The sequence below is a fragment of the Morone saxatilis genome, unplaced genomic scaffold (genome assembly GCF_004916995.1).
Source record: "Morone saxatilis isolate NCDOM2014 unplaced genomic scaffold, NCSU_SB_2.0 Contig4, whole genome shotgun sequence".
In the NCBI taxonomy this organism is placed as follows: Eukaryota; Metazoa; Chordata; class Actinopteri; family Moronidae; genus Morone; species Morone saxatilis.
In genome coordinates this window covers 13,053,506-13,078,453 of record NW_023339984.1, presented here as the reverse complement: position 1 = coordinate 13,078,453, position 24,948 = coordinate 13,053,506, and the positions used below count along the sequence as shown (strand labels likewise).

Here is a 24,948-nt window from a genome sequence, read left to right as displayed (position 1 = left end):
TGTGTGTGTGTGTGTGAACAGAGGTAATCAAAGCTGCATGAGCAGTTCTTACTGCGCGTGTTGCCGTTGGTCACTTGTCTCCTCTGTGTCTCGTCCAGGTTGGTTTCGGCCTGGAGCATGTGTCGAGGGAGCAGATTCAGGAGGTGGAGGAAGACCTTGACGAGCTGTACGACAGTCTGGAAATGTACAACCCCAGCGACAGCGGGCCTGAGATGGAGGAGACCGACAGCATCCTCAGCACACCCAAACCTAAGCTACGGTAATAACACAGGCTCAGATGTAATATCACTAGTCACACAATAACAGTACGCATAGTCACCTAGCTAGACATATCTATCCAAACACTATGCTTGACACATGCAGTACCTGCAAACACTGACTCACTTTTCTCCATTGACAATTCAGAGCCCCCTCTGTTGGTAAAAACCACTCATTGCACTCAAATATATTGAAGTTTATTTGAAGTTTACATGAACCAGAATTGGGTCAGTTAACTTTGAATCCTCGGAATATGAAAAGAAATGTATTGATTTATAAAGCTATAAACTAACTCGCAGCTTGGGGTGTGATCTTCATCATTATTTTCAAAAAAGCCTGAAAGCATCAAGAGTAACTGGATGAGTCAAATGTTCTTATGTCAATAATACATTTCAAACGGAGAACCATTTTTAATAGTTCTTCAAACTTATTTTAATACTTCTGTAATTTTATCTTGTGTACTTTCTATTTCGCGTTGGACTTTTTTTGCCTCTGTATCCTTTTTTGATAATACTTTATTTGTATGGTCCACCTACACAGAATCTCAACTATTATGCTGTTGAATTGTTACAAATAAAGCACACAAAATAGCATTATTCGATAGTGAAAGGCGGCTTTACAACCGGTTATATTGTTGTGTCATAAAATTTGAAAAGCAAAGGAGCTTGATAGATAAAATATGATGATTCATAAGACACTGCCACAGTTCTGTTAAGGTTTGTTTTAGAAGCCAGCAATAAAAGATAATAGGCCTTTTTCATTGAAGACATTTTGACACATTACAGTAGAAAAGCACAGGTATAAGGTTTCAGGGTCTTGGTATTGTGCATTCTGGCTCACTGGGACACTTAAATACAACTGAGTCATCATTAATGTTATTACTAACACCGGAGCTCTTCCTGCTGAGAGAGGTCAAAATGTCCTGCTGTAGAAATTTGAATAAAGTCTCCTCATGTTTCTGTCTCCATGTGTGCAGGCCTTTCTTTGAGGGAATGTCCCAGTCCAGCTCCCAGACGGAGATCGGCAGTCTGAACAGCAAAGGCAGTTTGGGTCGAGACATTTTCAGTCCGGTGAGTAACTCAAGTCCACGGGGGAAGCATCAGCAGCAGCAGCAGCAGCAGCAGCTGCATCATCAGCAGGAATTTCACTTATGTGAGCTGTGGATCGTTTGTGTGGTGCTCAAGAAAACCTGAACCCTCTGTGGTGGGTTTTTTCCCCCGTCTCACCAGGAGCTGACTGCAGTAAAACTTTATCGTCCCCAAAGGGCGTCTGACTTTACAGAAAGATCTCATTTAAACTGTGTACAAAAGACACAGGTTTCAGGTGCAGTACACACACCACAGGACTACATAATACCTGAAAGATTTTCTATAAATGAATTATTGCTGATTTAAAGTTTTTACGGCCATCATTTCTATGCTATAAAACCTCTGTGAGCTGTTTGCATTTTTCATCACATAAATAACAAAATAAATCTAAAGGGTTGTCATGGCGTAGAAAATAAAATAAAAAAATAAAAAAAAATAAAAAAAATTAGGTTGATTTTTTCAGATTTTCTTCAAATTTGCTTTTTTAAAATTAATTGGTGGGTAAAGGTTGCTCTTCAGGCCTTTAAAAACTATTAGATTAGGCAATCTGAGAAAAATAACCACTCTTTAATTGAACTGGTCACAACCATTCAGCATATGCAATATACAGTGATGATGGGTGAAAGTAGATAGAAGGGATTATAAACCCAAAAAATTTCTTAGATCATTGATCTTGGCCCTTTTAACATTTGGCTCTTTTTGCCTTCAACTTATTTTGTTTTGATCGAAGATATTTTTTCCCCCACAGCTATATTAATAAGTAATTGCATTTTTGTTTCTTTTCCTTCCTAGCTTCTGTAAATGTAGGGTTTTTGTCATTTTATTTTTCATTTTATTTAAACCAAAACATTTTAAGCATCATGGGAATTGTTGCCATAATTCCATTCACCTCATCCTGCAGTGTGGAAATCATTCACACATATGAATGTTGTCATAATAACTTAATTCACATAGCACTAACCTAATAGTCATTTGCTTCACACTCACGGTTTCCATGTGGCAATATAATAAACTGTACTAAAACAGTGGCACTAAATAGCATACAGTAACATACAACATAAGAAATCGGCATAAAGCGAAGCAACACAAGCTTTGAAAACAACATGTGGCTCTGCATTGATGTGTTAAACATCCAGAATCTGAAGCTCATGAAAATTGCCCAGCAGGGAAAGTAGTTTGCAAATATAACATTTCAGAAATGTTTTCTTAATGGAGCACAAATCCAATAGCTCTTTGACAGTCGCCATCTGCTCAATAAAAAGTGTGTTTAATTTAGCTGAGCTGAACGGATTTCAGTGGATGTCTCTCTGCTGCAGTTCCTCCTTTCATAGTAATACTGAAGCGAGCCTTTTACTGTTTTGACTAGTGTCTGCACACTTCCTCCAAACACGTTTTTAGTGGAAACGTCTGCTTCCGTTTCAGTAGATAGTTTTAAATCCAATTTATTAGTGGGAAACACTGCATATTGCAATAAAAACAGATAAAAATAATATGATCTGGACATCACAGCTGTTATTTTAGATTGGTTAGGATGCACTTTTCCTTCCTTTTGCTGCTTACTGACTTCTGTTCCTTTTATTCACTGATTCTCAAGCCTCATTAGGCCTGTAGACTGACGGCTCCTTGTCTTTCCAGCAGGGGGAGCAGCCTTCTCTAGAGAAGATGAAACCCTCCCGCAGCCGCAACCTGGAGGAGGCGTTGTCTGAGACCGACACACTGGTACGACTCTTATAATGTGTGTGTGTGTGTATGAAGGAGACAGAATTAATGTTGTGTCAGGATCTTTGTTAATATCACTCCAAGGGGGATTCGCTGCCATCTGTGCTGTAAGTGAGACAAATTGAGAGAGACTGAGAAGAAAAGGAGGAAAAAAAAGTGATGGAGTGACAGAGATGATTGCTTTAGGATTGCCAGTATCTCCTTTTTCTGACACCGACAGTCTGTCTTTGTGTGTGTGTGTGTGTGTGAATGTGTGTGTGTAGGAGCTAACAGATCAGGAGCTGTTTGCTGAGGTGGGCCCCTGCATCATGGTGTCAGTGGCAGAGAAACCCCGTACACCCCTGAAGAGCAGCAAAAGTGAAACCCAGGCCATGCCATCACCAAGGTAACCAATCACCCCAAAATTACAAAAAACTGTGTAAAAATTTGAATATAAGTTAAATGCATCACTTTTTAATTAAAGATCCAGGCCTTTTTAAAGAAGAAAATAAATAAAAAACATAAATTGGCTGACGAATGAACACTGATTTATTCATTTATTCCTTTCCTTTCAATGCAACACAGTGATTCAGCTTTTCTTGGTCTGAAATGACCAGTCACATGGTGGCTACTGTTAGCTTCTTAGTTTTAAGATGACATTAATGAGTCACTTTCCTTTTTATAGTCCTATTTTCCTTGCTCTCAGTAATGTCACCCAGCGATAATGTCTTTCAAAGCAGCTGAATCAAAAGAATCTTTGGGAACGAAGGGAAATTCTATCTGATATTAGCCTGTAATTGCCAAAGTCATAAGGTTTCACAAAATCAACCCAGAAGTGGCCAAACCCGACAGATGTGGGCTATCAAGAACTTTGTTACATCTTGTGTCTGTGAACCGGAAACCAACTTGTGGGTATGATGTCACTTTCTGCACATATATGTGTGACACACACCCACACACTCGCCTCACCTCTTTCATGTGACAATAAATGGTTCCAGATTCACTTTCTTTTATAAAACCGTGACATAAACATTGGTTTGGCTGCCAGGCACCTTTTATCAGTCAACTACATACGTACGTGATGCAAGTTTTAAAAATAAACGAGCTATGATTAGTAAGCGTCCAACGTATAGTCTTGTCATGTCTCTTAGGCAATAATCTATTAGCTTCTCTGAGGAAAGAAATATTGTTTACTTCGTTCCCTGCATTTAAAACAGTTTTTAACTATGCTTTCCATCCCACCCCAGGTTGGACGGAGGCCACACACCCCGACAGAAGCGTGTAAGCACTCCAATGAAGGAGAGACAGCTGTCCAAACCTCTGAGTGAACGGACCAACAGCTCGGACTCGGAGAGATCCCCGGAGCTGGGACACAGCACACCAGTGAGTTAGCCTTTTAACAAAGACACTTTCCAGGATCTTATCATGAGTTCCAGCATCATTTTAACCCCAGCATGCGGAAAGAGGGATTTACACTTTAGCTGGCTTTGTTCTGTGTCCTCCTCCACCCACTCCCTTCTTGTCTTTTCCCAAAGTAAAGAATGCATCCTGATAATCTACGACTTGCTCGGAGCTCAGACATGAATTATGCATGGGCAGATGAGTCATCTGCAGAGTAAATGTGTCACTGTAGGTTGGTTTATGTACTCAACATGTATGTGTGTGTGTGTGTGTGTGTGTAGCTCCTGAGGAAGGTAGTGTACGACCAACTGAACCAGATTTTGCTGTCCGACTCTGCGCTCCCAGAGAGCCTCATCTTGGTCAACGGCACTGACTGGCAGGGGCAGGTAAGGCTAAAGAGTGTGTGTGCGTGTGAGATGCCTTTTCCAACAACATCTGCTTTGTGGTTTTCATTAAACATCTTACTCCTTGTGTTCGCAGTATGTTGCAGAGCAGCTCCAGGTACAGAGACACCCGGTGGTCTGCACGTGTTCAGCGGCCGAAATCCAGGCCGTGCTGTCCGCCGTGCTCACTCGCATCCAGAAATTGTGAGTATTTTTCACACAGGCACACAGAAGAACACACATTCTGAGTTGGTTTGCAGGATGACTCATCTTCTTGGTCTTTTTGCCGCTCTAAGACTTATTTTTTCTGTTTGACCCTTTTTTCATCTTCTCATCCATCCTCCACATCTCTCCCTCCTCCTCATCTTTGCCCTTATGACTCCACTTTACTTTTGTTTATGCCAAAACAATGCTTTATGTATCTCCCTTATCTTTTCCTTCTTCTCTCTCCATCTCTTGACCCTCCTGTGTGTGTCTCTCTCTGTTTACTTACTGGACTTGAATATAAAGGAAAATAGGGGATAAAGAAAAAGAAAGCAGTGGTGGTTAAGATACAAACTTGTTATAAACAGATTATATACAAATATGTCAGAGTTGTTTTGATTTTATAAAGTAAAGTACGTTTTTCATTATAAGTCAGGGTCATAAAAGCTTTAACATTCATTATATATAATTTTAAGGCTCAAACAATTAAGTCAACTGACAGAAAATTTATAAAAAAGTTTAATAATTAGTTAATTTTAAGTTATTTCTCAATGCAGAATGCCAAACACTCATGATTCCCAGTCTCTCAAATGTAAGGATTTGTTAATTTTCACTGTTTTATATGAAATGAATAAATTAAATATCTTTGGGTTTAGGACAGATGGTTAGACAAAAGTTTTTTAAGATGTCATATTGGACACTTTTCACAATTTTCTGACATTCTTCTAGACTAAACATTTAAGGAAATGTATCTCTATTGTCATAGGTTACAGATACATCCCCCTGATGGTTCACATAATTTCATATAGAAACCTCTTTCAATCTCAAGTTCAAATTTCTTTTCTTTAAGTCGGTTAGACCTCCTACCAGCTGAATTTTAGGGATTTGTAGCAGGTCAGTTTTCTGTGTGATAGGTTTTCTTGTCTCCACTGTTTACTTCAATCTTTCTTAAGGTGTTTTTTCAAAGGCATTGATGGATGAGACAGTGTGATGAATTTCCAGTGGATCCACTTCTTTACAGCACCACTCTCTCTCTCTCTCCCTGTCTGTCCCTGTAGCTGTAACTGTAACTCGTCCATGCCCAGAGCGGTGAAGGTGGCGGCGGTGGGCGGCCAGAGTTACCTGGGAGCCATCCTGCAGTTCTTTGTCACTCAGCTCGCCAACAAAACATCCGACTGGCTTAACCACATGCGCTTCCTGGTTGTGCCTCTGGGTAAGAGAGTCTGCTTGTGTTTCCATGGTGATTTAAGAAGTTCTTGCAGAGTCATGCTGCAGCAAGGTTTTATTATTCTGGCTGGAACTGTTTGGGGAGCGACAAACCCTCTGTACCTTCATTTTTCGGACATGATTGCACACAGTCTGCATTTGCTGCGCTACAATTGCACCTCCATTAAAAGTTGGCTTCACTTTATGTTTGAGGGATGACATGCTCGCATTTTTGTTTATACTTTTTGTTGTTGCACTTCTAATCCAAATCAGGCTCCCATCCGGTTGCCAAGCACCTCGGCGCCCTTGACAACCGCTACAGCTCCTCCTTCCTGGACGGGGCTTGGAGAGACGTGTTCAGCCGCTCTGAGCCACCACAGACAGGTACCACCCGTCCGTCATACAGATAAACAACCTTTGCGGATGATAAATGAATGCAAACACACACACACACACACACACACACAAACACACACACTTGTTCCTGTCCATGAGTGAATTTTGCCTTTTTTCTGTCACCTCCAGATCAGTTGGATGTAGCGGCAAGAATCGCCCAGTACATTAGCGGGGCCACAGTCACACACCAGCTGCCCATCGCTGAGGCCATGCTCACCTGCAAACACAGGACGTGAGTGTGCACACACACACACACCCCCACACAAACACAAACACAAGCACGCACACACACACACACACACACACGGTCTCACAAACTGGATTTACTCTGAATGTTTTCTTTTAATATTCTTTCTCTCCCTTTCCAGGCGAGATGAAGACTCCTACCAGAAGTTCATTCCTTTTATAGGGGTAAGGGGCTTATAGGTTTACTTTGGATGGTATTGCAGGAGGTTGAAAGCAAATCTGACTTATTGCTGAGGATTTAGATTTGTTGTTGACATGACTTGTCGTTTTCCAGGTAGTAAAGGTTGGTCTTATCGAGTCCGGACCTTCTCCCACAGGTAAGGAAGTAGTTTTAACACATACAGATTGATTTAATTAGATTTAGCCGGTGATAGTGTGATCATGTTCGTTTTTTTGTGCTCGTCAAGGAGATACAGAAGAAGGCGTGGCGGTGAGCTTGGCTGTTCCCTCCACGTCTCCCCCCTCCCATGGCTCACCCACGGGGATGATTAAAGAGGCAGCCACGCCCCCCTCCTCCCCCTCCATGGGCAGCGTCCTGACTGCACAAGGGTAAGACCGACCTGCTTATTATTCTTCCTCCTTCCTATCTTTTCTTCCTCTATTTTTTATCACCGTTTTTAGGAAAAATATCTGATCATCTATCTTCAAATTCTAAAAGCCCTGATACCAGAATGTAAAAAAATATTCCATTTACGTTCAAAACTTTAGTTTAAGTTCTAAATCATCATTTATTTCACTGGTGTTTAAATTATTTATTTGTGTGTAAGCAGTGCTTTAATGTTGCAGGTGCACCAGGTAGTGTCTCAATGGAGCTGCATTACATAGTGTTGGGTACAGTTGGCTGCAGTTTATGCTTCGTATTGTTTTGCATGTAAAATGGTGACTTCTAAAATAGCTAGTAGCTGTCAGATAAAAGTAGTGCAGTGAAAAGTACAATATTCCGATCTAAAATCTTCCAAATTACAGATGTAATATGTAGTCAACATGTTTCCTTAACTGTCAACATGACACAACACCAAACCTGTGGATGTTACTTTAAATACTAGTTAAATATTTTGTTCCTGGCAGCAGTACCAAAGAAGTGAGGGGCTCTTTGATACTTCAGTCACGTTTTCATCCTTTTGATTCAGTTGATTTTTGCTGCAGTCCTTCTCTGAGGAGCAGCTGTCTTCTCTAGCATTTCTATTTCACCCTCTGCAGAACACATTTGGTGCAAGTTTTGAACATAATGTACAAAATTCAACTGTGAAGTCCATCTTTTTTGAACTGGTTATGAATTGTGGCAGATCAAGTCCTGCTGAGGCTGACAAAAAGACCTCACTGGATAAATAAAGGTTTAAAAGGAATGTTACTCCAAGCGATTCTCATGCCTTTGTTTTAATAATTGTCTATAAACACTTCCTGTCCACAGAAGTCCCAGTATGTCTCACGGCGTGGACGCCATCGGCCTGCAGGTGGATTACTGGCTGGCCTCCCTGGCTGAGAAGCGGCGGGACGGTGACCGGCGCGACACGGGTTGCAAGAACACACTAAAGAGCGCCTTCCGCTCGCTGCAGGTCAGCAGGCTACCAGGCGAGGGCAGCAGCGACCCACAGGCCCAGGTCAGCACCATGGCCATGACCGTGGTCACCAAGGAGAAGAACAAGAAAGGTGAGTAAAGATAATCAGACGGGAGACGTAAGAGAAATTATTAATTTTGTGTTCTTAGGCCAAGCACATAATGATATTATTAAAGACATTATCTAAGAATAATATTAATGTCTTTTAATCTATGAAGAGATTCCAGAGTGTGACTCAGGACTTCCCCTTTAAATTACATTAGTCCTCACTCCTCTCAGAGCCTCAGGTCGAATCATTAAAGACATTTTTAATCTTCCCCTGCATCATATCCCACAAAACAAAAAAACTTGAGGCTAACAGTAAGTGGTAATATTACTGTGCAGCAGCTGACCCATGCCCCACATTTCCATTTTCTGTTTACCTGCAGACTATTAAATTAGTATTAGTAGACTATATGTAGCTGTGGTCAAAAATGTTTGACATTTTCATACTACTCATTTATTTCTAAGTGGATTAAATCACTTTTACAATGTCCTTGGGAGTGGGAAGATAAAATAAAAACATTATGTATATATATTTTCATTCAAATCACATCTTTGAATCGACGCCTTTTGTCAATAAACATGTGTACGTTTGTGTTCAGGTTGTGATAAGTTGTACATTTTTGTTCCCTACATTGGTTTGCAATATTATAAGAGTCAAAAGAGTTGATTGTATAATAATAAAACACATTAAACTCCCAGCGTACATCCTAAGAAGCTCTTTATGTGACCTGCTGTAATCCAGTCCACAAAGTGAATCAGTTGATCCGACCCTGCACTGAACTACATATTCAACATCTCTCATAATGCTGTGGCCTATTGCGTTGCACCCCTTGTTACACACACACCCACACACCCACACACACACACACACACACACACAAACAAACAGTGCTTTTACAATTCCTCTCTCTACCTCTCCTCAGTTCCAACCATCTTCCTGGGAAAGAAGCCAAAGGAGAAGGATGTAGATTCAAAGAGCCAGGTCATTGAAGGCATCAGCCGACTCATCTGCTCCGCCAAGCAGCAACAGACCATCCTGAAAGGTAAGCCTGAAGGATCCTGACGGTTCTGTACCTCTTTATGTGTGTTTGTTTCAATACTTTGGTTATTCAGCTGAGTTTTTTGCGTGTCGTTTCTGTTTGCCTCCAGTGTCCATAGACGGTGTGGAGTGGAACGACGTTAAGTTCTTCCAGCTGGCCGCCCAGTGGCCCACTCATGTCAAATACCTACCTGTCGGACTTTTCGGCTACAGCAAGCCTCCCTCCTAGGGGTGAGCACCCGCCGACTCCTCTGACCCTCACTTGACCTTCGACTTTCCTCCATCCTGTCACACCTTTGGGCAAAGACCCCGGCCCTCAGTACCTGCAGAGCGGAGAGAAGACGTCGAACGGCTGGACTATTTTTCTTTCTTTAGTTTCTTTTTGGCTACAGTTGTCTTGTTTCTGTTTTGGGACGGAGAGAAGGAAAGGAGGTGTTGGGGTGCAGCGCTGTTACTAGTCACTTTAATGCCCCTTTTTGTGAGTGTTTGACGAGTGTGCATGCACACGTGAATGTACAGTGTGTGTGTGTGTGTTTACAAGGGGCTTACAGCACAAGTTTATTAGCTTACTGCCATTTACGTTTCCGTTCTATGGAATGCAATAGCATGCAACAACTCACCAGTTTCAAGCCCTTAAAGTCCGACCCTCAACTTTTGACCCCCTCCGAGGTCCCACTCACTTCAAAACCTGGTCCACACATGCATGCTCCGAACTAACAGATAACACCACTCATGTGCCGGGAACAGTAACTCAAAACAAAAATAGGATAATAATAAAAATGCAACAGGGCTTCAGGGTTTGCATGAGCCAGTGAAAACACAAAGAAAAGTCTCACAAATTGCAGTCAAATAAAAGGCTTGCATGTGATGAATTTCTCTTTTACATGTTCTCCGATGCCCTTCAAAACAGTCCCATTCTTTCTTTCTTTTTCATTTCAAGGGCTTCCATATAATTAAAAAAAAAAAATCTGTACCAAAATAAGTCATTTGGATGTTGAATTGCAAGCGTTTCCTGTCAAAAAAAAAAGAATATCTATAAAAGGGAAGTGTCTTTTTTTTTAAATTGTGCTCTAGTTAAAAATAGTAAAACCTTCCCTTTAAACCAGTTTTGTGATGCATAGTGTAAGTTTTTGTGAAGAGTTGCAGGGCAGGGGCTACTGTAATGTGCAATTTTCATTATCTTCTTTTTTGCTATGCACTTATGAATACACATCTGGGTGTTTGCCGCCTACAGCTGGTGAAAAATAGATGAAGCCTCTCAACAGCAGAGCCAACAGGAAACTGAAACAACAAAATGCTTTTTTAAACAGTCCAAATCTTATCCATACTGCGAAAAATCACTTACAATAAAGCACAATGTCGTCTGCCAGTTGTCCCCCGAATTTCTTTATTGGCAACAGACTGGCAGCTTTCTATTTAGTGAAAACAGCGGACCTGGTCGAAAATCAATTTTTTTAAGCATTTCTCCTTAATAACATCATTTTATCAAGTATAAAAAAAATGACATATTTGCATTGGTTTCAGTTATTGTGGCACAGGTCTGCTACACGCTTTCTCTAGGATGTCGTGAGGTGAATAGTGAGTGTACAGTAACTGGTAACACGTGTGTGTGTGTGTGGTGAAATAAATGTAATGTGGTCAGAAACCTAAAAAAAAAATCACTAAATAGGAGGAATACTTTTTCTACCATGTGACAGAGAGGGCATGCAATTGGGGTGTGTGTGTGTGTGTGTGTGTGTGTTGGCACTGTGTGTTGATGATGTCATTATCAATATCATTGGTTATCAGATTAAGGCTGCAAAAGCTGCAGTAGTCGTCTTGTTTACGTTGTAGCCTGGCACAAGGCGAATGCAAATTTCTTTTTTTTCCCACCACTAAACAACTTCGAAAACTAAACAAAATCTTAAATTAAATTCACTTTTATTGAATTTAGGAATTACAGGAATGTATCTACAAAAGTGGTTTATGATAATAATTGTTCTAAGGAGCAATTTTCTTTTAAATGCAAAGTGTAGCTCTGCCTTGTGTCACCTACATCGTAACACTCTCCATCTCCAGTGAAGTATTAGCGAAATAGTTTTTTATAATAGTGTTAACGCCAACGTCTTGATTTAAATGCTGTTTTTGTTCGTTTTGAAAAGTAGATTAGAGAGTTTTATTACAGTGTTACGGTTGTGATGTCGGCAGCACGTCTCAAACTCGGCTCATTATTCTGTTGGACGCCACCTGTGACACGAGGTTTCACACTGAAGGGTTTCAGAGCTCGCTTTGTTTGTTCGCTCTCTGTTTAACAGCTCATCTGCCACGGCTGAACCACCACTCAGTTTGTGCGATTTTAAAGTCCTCTCAAATATTTGAATGTATTGAATTTAGTTTACATGTCTTTGTGAACGACTTGAGGCACAAGTTAGAGTTGTGTGTCACTATAATAAAATCATTTGGTGTTATTTGGACTAAAAGAGTTCAGTGCAGTGATACGAGCGAGTTTGGATACTTTTCTTCAACTTTTATGTGTGTAAACAACAAGAAGACAAACGGCCAGCGGGCCTCTCGGAACCTGTAAGTCTTTCTTCACTTGTGTTGCTGACAACCATTAAGGGCTTGACAGACAGACGGACTGACTGATGGGTTTGAATCAGTCCTGAATATAAGTGAACATTTATGTACTGTAGTTTGACATTGAGGTTGCTTAATCATTTCATTCCAAAATTGATCACATTTTAAAATACTGACACTTGCTGTTGTGGAAGTGGACTCAATCTGAAGATCTTTGCTAAGAAAAAAGTACAATCACTTTAAAATAACCCATACTTAGGAAGGGTTTATAATTTGCCACTAATGACTTCATTAATGTTATAATGTAATAAAGGTTGTAAGGCCAAATTTCAATGAAGTATCCCTTTTGTACATTATATCCACTTATATATTTTTTTATATTGACAGTTTGTCAAATGAATACAAATCCACAGAGAATCACCACAAAACACTTAAATTATATCAAAGTACTCAAGATTTGATTCTCACTGGAACAAATTGCTTGTGATTTTTAATGAATTGAACAAAAATAAATTAACTTTCTACCGCAGTTTAATTGCAAAAAATAATTCCTAAAACCTTGCAATCTCTTAGAAAAGCTGTCGTGAAATTAGGCTTTACGGCTCCAAAAATATTAACGTCAGTCCGTGGCGTGTTCACAACTTGTTCTGCTGCCGCCAAAGTGCAACAGAATTTAATATAATACTTTAAGTTTAGATGTTAGCAGGTCATTATAAAGAGCTTTTTCTACTTACATTTAAACATTAGACCTGCAATTGTGTGTGTGTGTTAATTAGTCAGAAAAGGTTATGAGGAAGATCTGTAGTGTAATTCTAACATTGGTGGAATATATACTGTGGATGGACCAAAGGGATCCTTCATCAAAATGTGGCAATGCAAAACTTCACTTACTTTATGTATTGTAATAGCTCCTTCTAACCTGTTTATATCATTTTAACCTTTAATTAAGTCACTAGTGGCATGCTTTATTGTGAAAGGGAACCACATTTTTAAATTAGAAGAATGGATTTTGAAGATTTATATAAGGTTTTGGAATTAAATGCTTGATCACTTTTACTTAACCTGTAACAATGGTGGGTCAATGATCTTGTGTCTGCTGTTAGAGACAACCTCTACTAACTCAAAATGCTCTTTGCCTTGTAGTGTTGTTAGCCTAATTATTGCAATGATGTTAAACTAAACCTTTCCTAAATTGTATAAAGTTATAGTTTATTGATGCCTCTTTCGCTTGCAGCCTCCGCAGGGAGGTTAAAGGTCGGCTGACTCTCTCCGGGGCTCCCTGATTGAATTGAACTTGGAAATATTCTACAGAAAGAGAGGCATTAAAAACCAAATCACTGCCAAAACTGAAATGTAAAGAAAATGGTGGTTATATTCAGATAGATTTGTGTGTGTGTGTGAGGGGGGTTTGGGTTGCTCATAAACCGAAAACACATTAACAACAAAGTGATCCTTGTTCTTTAGTCATCATTTCAATGTTTGGAGGAACTGAATGCTTTTTTTAAATCACGGCCACGTTCTGAAGCTTTTCCTGTCTTTGCCACCTTTAGACCATCTTTCCCCTTCATGCTTACCGTTTACATGTTTTTCTAAACGCTCGTTGTTCTTTGTAAGTCTTGAACTTGTTCCTGTGTGTTTTTACCTGTACCTCTGTACCTGTGTGTGTTTGTGACGGTGTTAACGAGGGTTCCTCTGTCCCCTTGACTAGTCGTGGTTAGAGATTAGGAGCTGTTTGGTCCATCAATAATCTCTGTCAGTGATCAGCAGTGTCTTTTCTCTCCACTGTCCTCAGATATATGTCCCTCTGATGATTGAGAGAGTCTTCTTCACCAGGCTTCCACAAGCTTAGCTTTCTGAAATCATCTTAAATGATATTGTCCCCATTCCCTCACAGCTTGTAAATTTTGCTGTCTGTCCTCATGGGAACGGGATTTGCCTACGAAAGCAGTAGATTTCTGCCTGACGAGGTTCTGCTCGGAGCAGAGCGTCCTAAGCTTGTGGACTTGTGGAGAGTATTTTGCACATGCCATTGTTTCTTCAGCAGCAGTCTTCAGCTTTTTTGCCTTTTGCCTATAACAATAATTATAATAAACTATAATGCTTGTACATATCAGATAGTACTTGTTATATTGTATTCTAGTTCTGTTTTTTTGTTTTTCTTAATTTGACATGTTTTGTAGTACTGCTTTTTTCATGATTACGTTTGTCAATCAAACAGATGTGGGATGAAAAGTGTTTATTGTTTCATTTGTTTTTTAAAATAAAAATATTCCTGATTTGTAGCTCAGTCTCTCGTTTTTGGAATATAGTACCACATTTATGTTTTGGGTGTGTTTGTTGCTAATATAGTTTATGTATACTGGTGATGGTGGTGAGATTGTAATTTATAAAACTCATTTAACTAGGGATGCACAGAATATATCAGGGCCAATAAATTATCTGTCAGGAAATGTATGATATTATGTATTATTCTGATAATTTAATTATAGGTCCATAATGCAAAACATTTGATAGGCTTTATGTTCCTTGAAAGCCAAAGTATTTTTAAGTTTTTCGATGAACTTTGTGTCAACAATAGTGATGTGCTTTGCTCAAGATGTAGAATGATCGGTTATCTTATTGGTATCGAGCATAAGAAGCAGGTAATTATCGGTATTTGCTGAAAGAAAATCTATATTGTGCATTCCTACATTTAATGGGTAGCATTTTCCAAATACAGATCAATAAACAAATATCTCAGTCATGGAACAAATATGGTTGAAAGGAAAAATAAAAATGAATTTAAGCTAATAAAGTTGGCTGCATTTATCATGCAGGGGGAAAAAAGTATTTTACCATTGCAGTTACACCAAATAGTGAGCTATATTCCTCATATATTTCCAACAACAGAAATACTTGAATGAATAAAAGTGTTTCTTTTTATTATCGGGGTATAAACTATTAAAATGGTTAAACGCTGTAGACCAGAAGCTGATTTAAAGACTGAAACTCTAATTAAATTTTGCACATGATGCTTGTGAAGCAGGTCAGTGGTACACAGTGAGCCTCTCATTACCCTGATGCCCTATTTGCCCCCCCTCACACACTGACATCAGACCACAAAGAGCCCCAGTACAGCAAGAGACTTCACTTCCACCTACATCCTGTTCTGTGGAAAACCTGTTAATTATTTTATTTCATTTTTTGTACTAGGAGTCAGTCATTGATAACACTATTTTAATTCCAAGTTTACCAGCTAATACTTAAAAAAAATATATGAGTCAATCAAAACCAAGTGATGGTGTTGTATGTTATCATATTACCACTCATTCAGTGAACGTTTCAGTCCTGTTCTGTTTTTAAAAATACCTACACATTGATTAACAACAACATAACAACAATATTAATTAGTTAATATGAATTAGTATGTTTTAAAGCCTTAGGGGAGCTTTATGGTGTAAAATAATAATTGTATCTTTGTTAAACTGACAAAATACTCAAGCTTCACAGTGCAGTCAGTTTAGCTCAAACTAAATTCACAGAAACGTCCAGGAAAATGTTTCAGCTTTTTAAAAAAGGACAGATAAAATATTACAAAACCTCTATGAGAGAATCTAGAGTTACAGCGGCACTTTCAGCTCTACGCATGCGCACGATCATTTCCCGCCCCGCTTGAGAAAATGGCAAACGTGAATCATCTTGACATTTCACTTCATCTTTGGTTGGTTGGATTCTGGGAGAACAGCCATTTTTCGTCTCCCAGCTGTCATATTTCTGCGATAGCATCACTTTTTAGACACTAAATAAAAGTTTGTTTGTGTGTGTCGGGGGGGAGATGACCAGTTAGTAACGACCGACACTTGCGGACACGTTTAAGAGCTTTCTTGCTGTCCTCTATTGCCAAGTGACAGTCTTGCTGGGTAAGTTAAGGTGACGGAGAAGAAGCTACTGTAAGCTAATACACAGACTTTAGCTGTTACTGTAATCTTATTAAACTAAACTGAGTGGTGTGGGGAGCTATTTCGGTGTGCGTTGTACCGGACAAATAACGTAAGAAGCGTGAAATGGACACGACAGGTACCTTGTTAGTTAACGGTAATACATAGCACCCGGCGTCCTTCAGAGTCAAGCTAACGTTATTTATTTATTTATTTACTAAACTGTGTTTGCATCCATTGCTTGGCTATAAGAAGTTTTGGAAACAAAAAAAGGACTGTTTTTTTAATTTAATAGTATAAATTCGTCCTCCCGGATAAACTGCATTGTCGTGTTTTTGGCAGGTTGCCTTCGGTTAAACGTTTTATTTTGAAAAAAAAAAAAGGAAAAACCCCAACCGGAAGCGGTTTGCTTTATTTTGGTAGACTTGACAAGTGGGTCCGTCTGGAGCATCACAACATTGTCCTGCTGCTTTGTTCGAGGGGCAGAAAGCATCGCACTTGTCTTCGATGAAGGTAAAAAAAAAAAAAAAAAAATACAAATACGAATAGATAATACTTAAATGAGCATGAACTCGCAGTTATATATCGTTAAAGTAGATAAATGTTTTATAACCAGCTGTCAAATCAAACGTTACGTCCTCGGCGAGGTGCGTAAATGTGTCATCTGCCAGTGTTTTTACTTATAAAACAGCGGTTTATTATAATTTTTTTAAATTGTCTTTATTATATTCTTATCTGTGCATGTGGTGGCTGGTGTTAACTCGCCTGATATAAAGTGCATCAGCGGTGTATTGTGTAACATCGTGGTTGCTCGGGCCTGCACTGTTTACAAACACGTTACACGTCGGAACCAGTCATTTCAACTCATTTGCAGCGAGTGACATTTATTCAACAGATCATGGCTCGTACATCCGTCCTCTCTGAACACTGCTCTCCTTTGTCGGTCACCTTGATTGATCCGCTGCCAAGCCAAACGCTGCCGCCCCTCCCGGCCACAGGCCTCGACCATCCACCGGCTCATTTATCCGCTTGTTCCCCTCAAAATAGCCAAATTAAAGGGGGATAAACGGGCGACAACGTTCATTTCGGGGATGTCAGCTTTTTGTTTTTTTTAACTTGACGTTTCACAGCAGGCCCTTACTGCGTTTAACTCGGTGGACGCGAAGGGGGAAGTGTGAATATTGGTGCATTGCAGTCAGTGTATGAGGCGGAGGGGAGGGGAGGGAGGAGGAGGGTGGGTGAGTAAGAGAGAGAGCTAGACAGACACATAGAGGGAGGGAGGGGGAGAACAGGTGCGCCTACACCATCAGAGCAGGGAAAGAGAGAAAGTCACGATGATGCACAATTGGCTCCTGTGTCCTCCTGCTGCTGCAACGGTTTCATTTACAGCTGCTCAATATTTAGAGATCAACTATAGTGAGTGTTTACTGGACCAGACACCCCCCCCCCCTCCCCAGAGATGTATGTTAGATATTTGTTTGTGTACAGTTAACAATGGTTTCCCCCGAAAGGCCACATTAGGAATGAATTCTGAACTTGCCTTCCTTTATCTGCTGGTCATCATTACTCATGATGACCGATCACATGACTAATCATTTCTTTTTGCAGATCACCCACTGCGTAGAAGAGATGTCCTCTGAAAGCTTCAGTAGTCAATAGCAGATGTCACTTCTGGGACATTTCTATAAACTAAAAAAAAGAAATGAAAGCTGAATTGATAAAGAATAAAGGTAGTGGGTGGAAAATACAGTTGTGATACATTGAAACTGTTGTGTTCTAGTTTATTGAGGCCATTACAATATATATAAACATTTGAGAGTCAACAGAAGTGACTCTGATAAATCAACCTACATTCATTATTTAGCATAAACATGAAACATTAAGATTTTTTGATAGAATCCTTTAATTTTAAAGTAATGAGTCGGACATTTTACAGTGAAACAAAATAAACGTTCCTGTGGACAAAATACTGCATGGAACGGTGTCAGTATTTCTGATTCAGTTTAAACGTCTCTGGTCTTTGGTTTAGATCCTCTTGTGATACCTGATTACTCACTGCGACTCAATCTCTCGTTGAAAATAGCAGATCTGTGGAGTGACGGCGTCTCATTTTAACTGGCTTTACTGCTCACAGGCAGCTGCTGCGTCAGTTTCAAGCTCGGAGGAATCCTCTTGTAGTAATCTGAATGGAGTTTAACTATACATATACTACTCACACACACACACACACCTTAGCACTCTCTATCTTGTCTTACTACCCAAGGGGAGCGTTATGTAATAATGAAATAGGAAACCATTATGTAGCTGTTGACCTTTTTAAAATTGTGGGGAAAGGCGGCAAAAAGGGAGATGAAAGCTTTTTGCAGCAGCAGCGTTTTTAATATTTCATAAACTTTCCATCTCTTTAAACTCTGCAATCATAATTATTGAATTTAAATGTGCTATCACGCAATAAATGTGTCTCAGGAATGTTAGCCTCATCCTGTTTCCGCTGTCTCCAGTGTTGTGCTCTTCATTAAGGTTATTTTTAGTGTCATTTTCTTTCTCTTTTTTTTGCACATGCTGTACTTTAGTGTGCAAGGCATTTGTTGTAATGAAACTGTCTCTGTGAAACACACGCAGCAGGGAAATATTGGATATGAACGCCTCCCGGGGAGGTTTTATATTAAAACAGTAGAATTCAACTTCTTGGCTTTGACACAATTGTTCCTCATTTTTACCATCATAATGAATCTTGGGAGAATTTCTTAGTTTTTCTTTCTTTTTTCTTTTGTTTTTGTTTGTTTAGTTTTTCTTTCTTTTTTGACCTTCCTCTTACTGAGTGTCTCTCTTTATTCCCTCCCTCCTCATCTTTACTGTGTCCTGTTTCCCTTCTCCTCTTTCTGTCCTCCACCTTCCTTTCTTCTTTTCTTGTCTCATTTTGTCTTCTCGCCTCACCCACCTGCACTTGACCTCAGTGAGCAACGGATGAAGGATGTGGTTGCGCTGAGCAGCTTGTGTGTAAATTGTCAAGCAGGACAAAGACAATGGTCACTCCGCAAAAACTGTTAAATAAAAAAAGTTATCATTGTGTTTGTTTCTTTTCTTGTCCACGCAGTGTGTATGAAACCAGGCAATGTCCACCATGGTGTATCCGCGTGAAGAAACCCTGGAGCGACTGAGCCAGGATGAGATTGTCCTCAACACTAAGGCCGTCATGCAGGGCCTGGAAACGCTGCGTGGCGAACACGCCCAGCTCCTCAATTCTCTGCTGGACTGCACCCAGCCCCCCGCCGCCCAGGAGAAATCTGGGCTGCTCCGCAAGAGTCTGGAGGCCATCGAGCTGGGCCTGGGAGAGGCACAGGTGAGTCCTAACAAAATAAATGGCTGTATCTTTAAAATATCAGCGAGTAAAAGTAACATTTTTGTTGTCCCTTCCTCTTTTCCCTCAGGTGATCATCGCCCTATCGAGTCACCTGAGCGCCGTGGAGTCAGAGAAGCAGAAGCTGCGTGCTCAGGTGCGCCGGCTCTGCCAGGAGAACCAGTGGCTGCGGGACGAGCTGGCGGGGACGCAGCACAAGCTGCAGCGCAGCGAGCAGAGCGTCGCCCAGCTGGAGGAGGAGAAGAAGCACCTGGAGTTCATGAACCAGATCAAGAAGTTCGACGATGACGTCTCGCCCTCGGAGGAGAAGAACCAGAGCTCCGGTGGAGGCGGCGGTGGGAGTGGAGGAGACACTTCAAAGGACAGTCTGGATGACTTGTTCCCCAACGATGACGACCAGGGACCAGGTATGACAGCACCAGATATTAGACCACAGACAGGAGATGATAACAAGATGCTAAAAACACAGTTTAGTAGGGCTGCAAGTAACAATTATTATCGTTATCAATTCATCTACAGATCATTTCCTAGATTATTCGATCAATAATTTTGTTTATAAAATGTCTTTTGTAAAAATTGGAAAGATAATAAATGGATTCAAATAGTTTGTTTAGTCTGACCAACTGTCCAAAACCCAAAGATTATCAATTTACTGTCATATAACACAGAAACACAGCAAAGAGAAACCGGCACCGGCTAATGTTTGTTTGTTTTTTTCCCCTGAAAATCCACTCAAGCTATAAATTGATAATTAAAGTAGTTGTAAATGAAATCTGCTTTGTTGGGATGGAAGATGGTGTCCTATCTGTTGCATATTTATATGCACGTTTGCTTTATAGACAACGTTTCTTTGCTCTCGTGTTTATAACATGACTGTTTGCGTGTAAATCAGTCCGAACCATAACTATTTAAAGTAACCTTTATTTGGTATTATTTATGAATCGATTAACTAGTTAGTCTAAAACATGCCCAAACTAAGGACTTAAAGCAAATCAACAGAGCCAGAAATGACCGTTTACAGGACCCGGTGCCTGATACAGGAGGAGAATAACGAGTAATGGTGCACAACAGGAAGATAATTGGTTGTGATTTCTTGAGAGTAACAATCCTGTTTCATACAGTATTTCTGACCCTTGTCTCTCTGTAGTCTAAGGGTGTAAGTCATCGTTTCCATGGATTGTAGAAAGCTGACAATGTCTATGAAAAGGTCCTCAGTAGGATAGTTTCCCTGAAATCAGTCTTTGTTAACAGGGTTTAATTGCAGCTATAAAACTCTTCAGAAGGTGGATATAACTTTTACACAAACATTTAGGCACATCTCCAAAACTCACTCTTGGAATTTGATCATGTCCCGTTAATAATTAATACTTTTATGAAGTTGTTAAATCAGCCTGTATTGTAATTTATAGAAGGTTGTTGATGGTGTTAACTCCCAAACTTATCTTCAGGCTAAGTAAGGACACAGAGGCCTCAATGCACAGTAAGAGAATCAATGCTTTTATTATTTGGAGGTATAGTGTCAAAATAAAGTCACTCAGTGCTCGATACAGCCGTGCCTTTCAGTAACAGAAAGGTTCAGGCCTCGACTGCCCTGAAGCCTTGAAGAGCAATTTAAACACGAGTTGTTCTCACGTGTTCACACAAGCAGCTCCTTGTTTAAGTGGCTAACCTACAGTTTGGCCCCCAGCTGTGATATAGTTTAGAGCGGACGTATTTAAAAGCAGGAGCTGTGGTTGAGTTGATGCTAAAGTCACTGTCTAAACAGAAGCCTGCAAATGCATTTGTGGATCAAAGTGAAAGCAGATTGCAGATAGAAAAGGTCACTTATATGCGTGTTACAGTGTATAGCTTGTTCAGCGTTCCTCCCCATTAGCAGGACAGTAAGTGCACTTGTATTCGCCTCTTGGTCTCTTCAATTATTTATAACCAAATAAACATAAAGGCTTTACTGTGTATCTGCTTCGTTTATGTACACTGCACTTAAAAAAATATGTTTATATTACACATAAAGCTCTTATTCTCTTGTGATGACATTATTATTTTTACCTTCTTTATATATCAGTCATTTCCCTCTAGTTCTGCTTGATGTGATGTTAGGAGTAGATATTGCACTGTAGGATTAAAATAGTAAAGTACAGAAGAAGAAATAGTGGCATCTGTTACAAGAACCGGCTGTATGTCCCTGAGCAATCATGTGATCCCGAGTGAGTTTGACTGAATATGTGTTTTGTTTTTTTTATCGTCCCCTCGTCCTGCTTGGGTTTGGCATTCAACTTCATTGCCTTTGTTGGTCTTCCACTTTCTACAACTTTTCAGGCTTTTCTTATACGTCTACATAGGGCATTTCGCAAATATTTACTTAGGAGACAGACAGTTAAAAAAAAAAAAAAGGAGAATACTGTAAGACATTTTAATATCCTCCCCTCTGTCCCACAGCCCAGCCCAGCGGCGAGGTGGCGGCCCAGCAGGGAGGCTACGAGATCCCAGCCCGCCTCAGGACGCTTCACAACCTCGTGATCCAGTACGCCTCTCAGGGGAGGTACGAGGTGGCCGTGCCGCTGTGCAAACAAGCCCTGGAGGACCTGGAGAAGACGTCCGGACACGATCACCCCGACGTAGCCACCATGCTCAACATCCTGGCCTTGGTGTACAGGTGGGGGGGGGACTTAGAGGAGGTTCTGGGACAAACATTCAGAGTTGAACATTTTTAACACAGTGCTGTTGTTTTGGCCTCCAGAGATCAGAACAAGTACAAGGAAGCCGCTCACCTGCTGAATGACGCCCTGGCCATCCGAGAGAAGACACTGGGGAAGGATCATCCAGCTGTGGCCGCAACCCTTAACAACCTGGCCGTTCTGTACGGCAAGAGGGGCAAGTACAAGGAGGCCGAACCTCTCTGCAAGAGAGCGCTGGAGATCAGAGAGAAGGTAAAAAAAAAACACAGCTCTAAATGTTTTCTATACAGATTATATGTATGTGAGCAGTTTTGTTTGTGTTTGTTTATCTGAATAAAACAATAATGAAGGACTGTTTTGTTTCCAGGTGTTGGGAAAGTTTCACCCAGATGTGGCCAAGCAGCTGAACAACTTGGCCCTCCTGTGTCAGAACCAGGGCAAGTACGACGAGGTGCAGTATTACTACAGACGGGCCCTGGAGATCTACGAGTCCAAACTGGGAGCTGATGACCCCAATGTGGCCAAGACCAAAAATAACCTGGTGGGGACATTATTAAGGTTCTACATTCACGATGAAAACTAATCCACTCACACAGTCTTCACTCAACAGTACTGAACCTTGCGTGTTAATCTTGTGATGAAGCGCTTGTTTTATTTTTTAATAAAAGATTGTCCTCCTTGCTTCCCCTCAGGCTACGTGCTACCTGAAGCAGGGGAAGTTCAAAGACGCCGAGGCTCTGTACAAAGACATCCTGACCAGGGCGCACGAGAAGGAGTTTGGATCTGTCAACAGTAAGCAAAGCCAACATTCAGACTGCACGTACTGCAAAACATGCACATGACTGACCTTTTAATCCTGCTGCGAACCCTTAATCTGTCCTTTTTGGGGAAATTTGGAGTGCGGAATGATATTTTCTTTCTTTCTATAATGGAAAATGTCCATGAGTCGACCCATTTTCACCACCCCTGACAGTCACAGTGTTTTGGGATTCAGGTTTTTGTTTTTGGCCACACCCTGACCGCTACCGTCGTTCTCGGTACTCTCAGCAGGCCAGAGGATTATTTTGTGCTATCGAAGCCGCTTAATGTTGATATTTCCCTCCTGCTGCCGCTAAGCCTATCAAACCCTTATGTGCTCACATGCCCAGCACAAGAGAGGGCGGGGGCTTGGCAAGAATTTGGCATTGCAGGAGTTGGATCAAACAAAGAAAGGAAACAAAGTGTGTTTATAAAATCACATTTGTTTACGTGGATAGAAACGCTTCTCTTTGAAATGTAGGTCATTTATTTATTCTTTTCCTCATTTGTTTTGCTTTTCCGGCAACTTATTTACAGTGTTGTCGTCTTCTATCGATATTGTTCTTGTATATGAAATGGCATTGATTTGTTTGTTCGTTTTTTGTCCTCATTTTGCAGATGACAACAAGCCAATCTGGATGCACGCAGAGGAGAGAGAGGAGAGCAAGGTGAGTTATTTAGTTTGACCTTTTCCATTGAAGGCAGGCAGCTTATTATGGAAATGGACTGGATGGCAAAATAAATGGAGAACAGCAGACTATACAAATGACAACAGGGGCATTATAATTGGCTGTTTAATAGGGTAATGTTTCATACTTTCTCCTCGCGCTCTCGGCCTCTTTTCATCGTATTCTCCCTCTCCTTTGTCTCTCTATCCCTGTCCCTCTCTCAGGGTAAGCGCAAGGACTCTGGCCCGTATGTAGAGTATGGAAGCTGGTATAAGGCCTGCAAGGTGGACAGGTGAGTCACACATTTGGATTCACTGGAAACATGTAGGAATCGGAAAGCTGATAAAAACACTACTTTTGATCAAACTGCTAATTGTCAAATCCAAAAATATTTAACCATTTATATGCCAAATAACCTGACAAATGGTGGACTCTTTATTTTTCTTTAAATATTACAATCCATTCCTGCATAGTTCAAGGGGATTTTTTTTTTCCATTTGCATTATACTATTATTAAAAGAAGAGAAACACAAAGAGCATACAAGCAACACATCAAATACAATTATAACCAATATAAGAGAGGCTTTGGTGTTTGAGTACTTGTACTGGCTCAGACTCATTGTAAATACTGAAGCAATGGAATATAAAAATCTAGTTCTAATCAGTTCTGTATCAATTTAGGGTTGCCACCATAGAACAAATGTAACACTTTTCTTCCCCCGTTTGTCTCAGGAATAAAACAGATGTAAGTGGGTTATCAGGTTGTTCCTTAAAGCAACACAAGAGAGTTCACCGTTTGTGTCACCTCCATTTGGCTTTGAAAAATGGCTAATACCCAGTTCTAATAAAAAGAACAGGCTCTGCAAACTAATGTATTAGTTTAACCTTGACTGTAGCTTGGCTGAACTGTGTATTAGAGTACTTGCTGTGTTGCTGCTGCAATTCCACCAAAAGCCATCTCATGCACTGAAGGTGAATGGAACAAAGACGAACTTCAATGAGAAATACCTTTTAAAGTAAATACAATGTTGTGGTTTTTTCTTGCAGCCCCACAGTGAACACAACCCTCAAAAGTTTGGGGGCTTTGTACCGTCGCCAGGGCAAACTGGAGGCAGCAGAAACGCTGGAGGAGTGCGCCAGCAAGTCACGTAAACAGGTACGACACAAACACACAGACTGCTGCAGGACCAGGTTGAATTACTGTTCTTAGATTAGTCGACTGGGCTCTTTTAATTCAACAGACATTCCAGCTGTTATTTATTAGCCCATAAACAATGGCCACCGTGATTTAAAGATCAGTCACAAAGCTAATGTGTGTACGTTCGTAGACATGCTGTGTGATCTATTGTAAAAAAAAGCTGTAATTTTCTTTTCAATCTCTTTTAATCACTAGTCTCCAATCTTTGTTTCTCTTTGTGTTTGCATCTGTGTCCCCTCTCTCTCTCTCTCT

General features: G+C 40.5%; 2 protein-coding genes and 1 long non-coding RNA gene across 5 annotated transcripts in view; 2 read left to right on the top strand and 1 right to left on the bottom strand.

Moving 5' to 3' along the window:
* Positions 1 to 12,683, top strand: part of LOC118338080 (phosphofurin acidic cluster sorting protein 1-like) — a 56,208-nt gene extending 43,525 nt beyond the window's left edge. Inside the window, exons 9-24 of one of the 2 annotated variants that reach the window (XM_035675256.1) lie at positions 99 to 259; positions 1,235 to 1,328; positions 2,985 to 3,065; positions 3,329 to 3,450; positions 4,292 to 4,427; positions 4,727 to 4,831; positions 4,926 to 5,032; positions 6,091 to 6,245; positions 6,512 to 6,622; positions 6,764 to 6,866; positions 7,003 to 7,045; positions 7,155 to 7,197; positions 7,288 to 7,429; positions 8,292 to 8,530; positions 9,408 to 9,527; positions 9,634 to 12,683. In XM_035675256.1, the coding sequence (XP_035531149.1) occupies positions 99 to 259; positions 1,235 to 1,328; positions 2,985 to 3,065; positions 3,329 to 3,450; positions 4,292 to 4,427; positions 4,727 to 4,831; positions 4,926 to 5,032; positions 6,091 to 6,245; positions 6,512 to 6,622; positions 6,764 to 6,866; positions 7,003 to 7,045; positions 7,155 to 7,197; positions 7,288 to 7,429; positions 8,292 to 8,530; positions 9,408 to 9,527; positions 9,634 to 9,752 (1,881 nt within the window). In that variant the 3' untranslated portion in view covers positions 9,753 to 12,683. Of the gene's footprint in view, positions 1 to 98; positions 260 to 1,234; positions 1,329 to 2,981; positions 3,066 to 3,328; positions 3,451 to 4,291; positions 4,428 to 4,726; positions 4,832 to 4,925; positions 5,033 to 6,090; positions 6,246 to 6,511; positions 6,623 to 6,763; positions 6,867 to 7,002; positions 7,046 to 7,154; positions 7,198 to 7,287; positions 7,430 to 8,291; positions 8,531 to 9,407; positions 9,528 to 9,633 lie in introns of both variants that reach the window. The other variant, XM_035675255.1, reaches the window with a different exon arrangement.
* A 3,112-nt stretch (positions 12,684 to 15,795) lies between these two features.
* The window catches only part of LOC118338252 (kinesin light chain 2-like), a 13,345-nt gene continuing 4,192 nt past the window's right edge, over positions 15,796 to 24,948 (top strand). Inside the window, exons 1-10 of one of the 2 annotated variants that reach the window (XM_035675532.1) lie at positions 15,796 to 15,978; positions 19,094 to 19,339; positions 19,428 to 19,764; positions 21,794 to 22,010; positions 22,095 to 22,284; positions 22,400 to 22,573; positions 22,725 to 22,824; positions 23,449 to 23,498; positions 23,723 to 23,790; positions 24,546 to 24,654. In XM_035675532.1, the coding sequence (XP_035531425.1) occupies positions 19,112 to 19,339; positions 19,428 to 19,764; positions 21,794 to 22,010; positions 22,095 to 22,284; positions 22,400 to 22,573; positions 22,725 to 22,824; positions 23,449 to 23,498; positions 23,723 to 23,790; positions 24,546 to 24,654 (1,473 nt within the window). In that variant the 5' untranslated portion in view covers positions 15,796 to 15,978; positions 19,094 to 19,111. Of the gene's footprint in view, positions 15,979 to 16,006; positions 16,510 to 19,093; positions 19,340 to 19,427; positions 19,765 to 21,793; positions 22,011 to 22,094; positions 22,285 to 22,399; positions 22,574 to 22,724; positions 22,825 to 23,448; positions 23,499 to 23,722; positions 23,791 to 24,545; positions 24,655 to 24,948 lie in introns of those variants that run through there. The other variant, XM_035675531.1, reaches the window with a different exon arrangement.
* Positions 21,897 to 23,050, bottom strand: LOC118338253. Its single transcript, XR_004797229.1, has 3 exons — positions 22,880 to 23,050; positions 22,126 to 22,266; positions 21,897 to 22,035 (listed from the first exon to the last, which is right to left on the bottom strand). It is a non-coding gene; the product is annotated as an uncharacterized LOC118338253 (long non-coding RNA).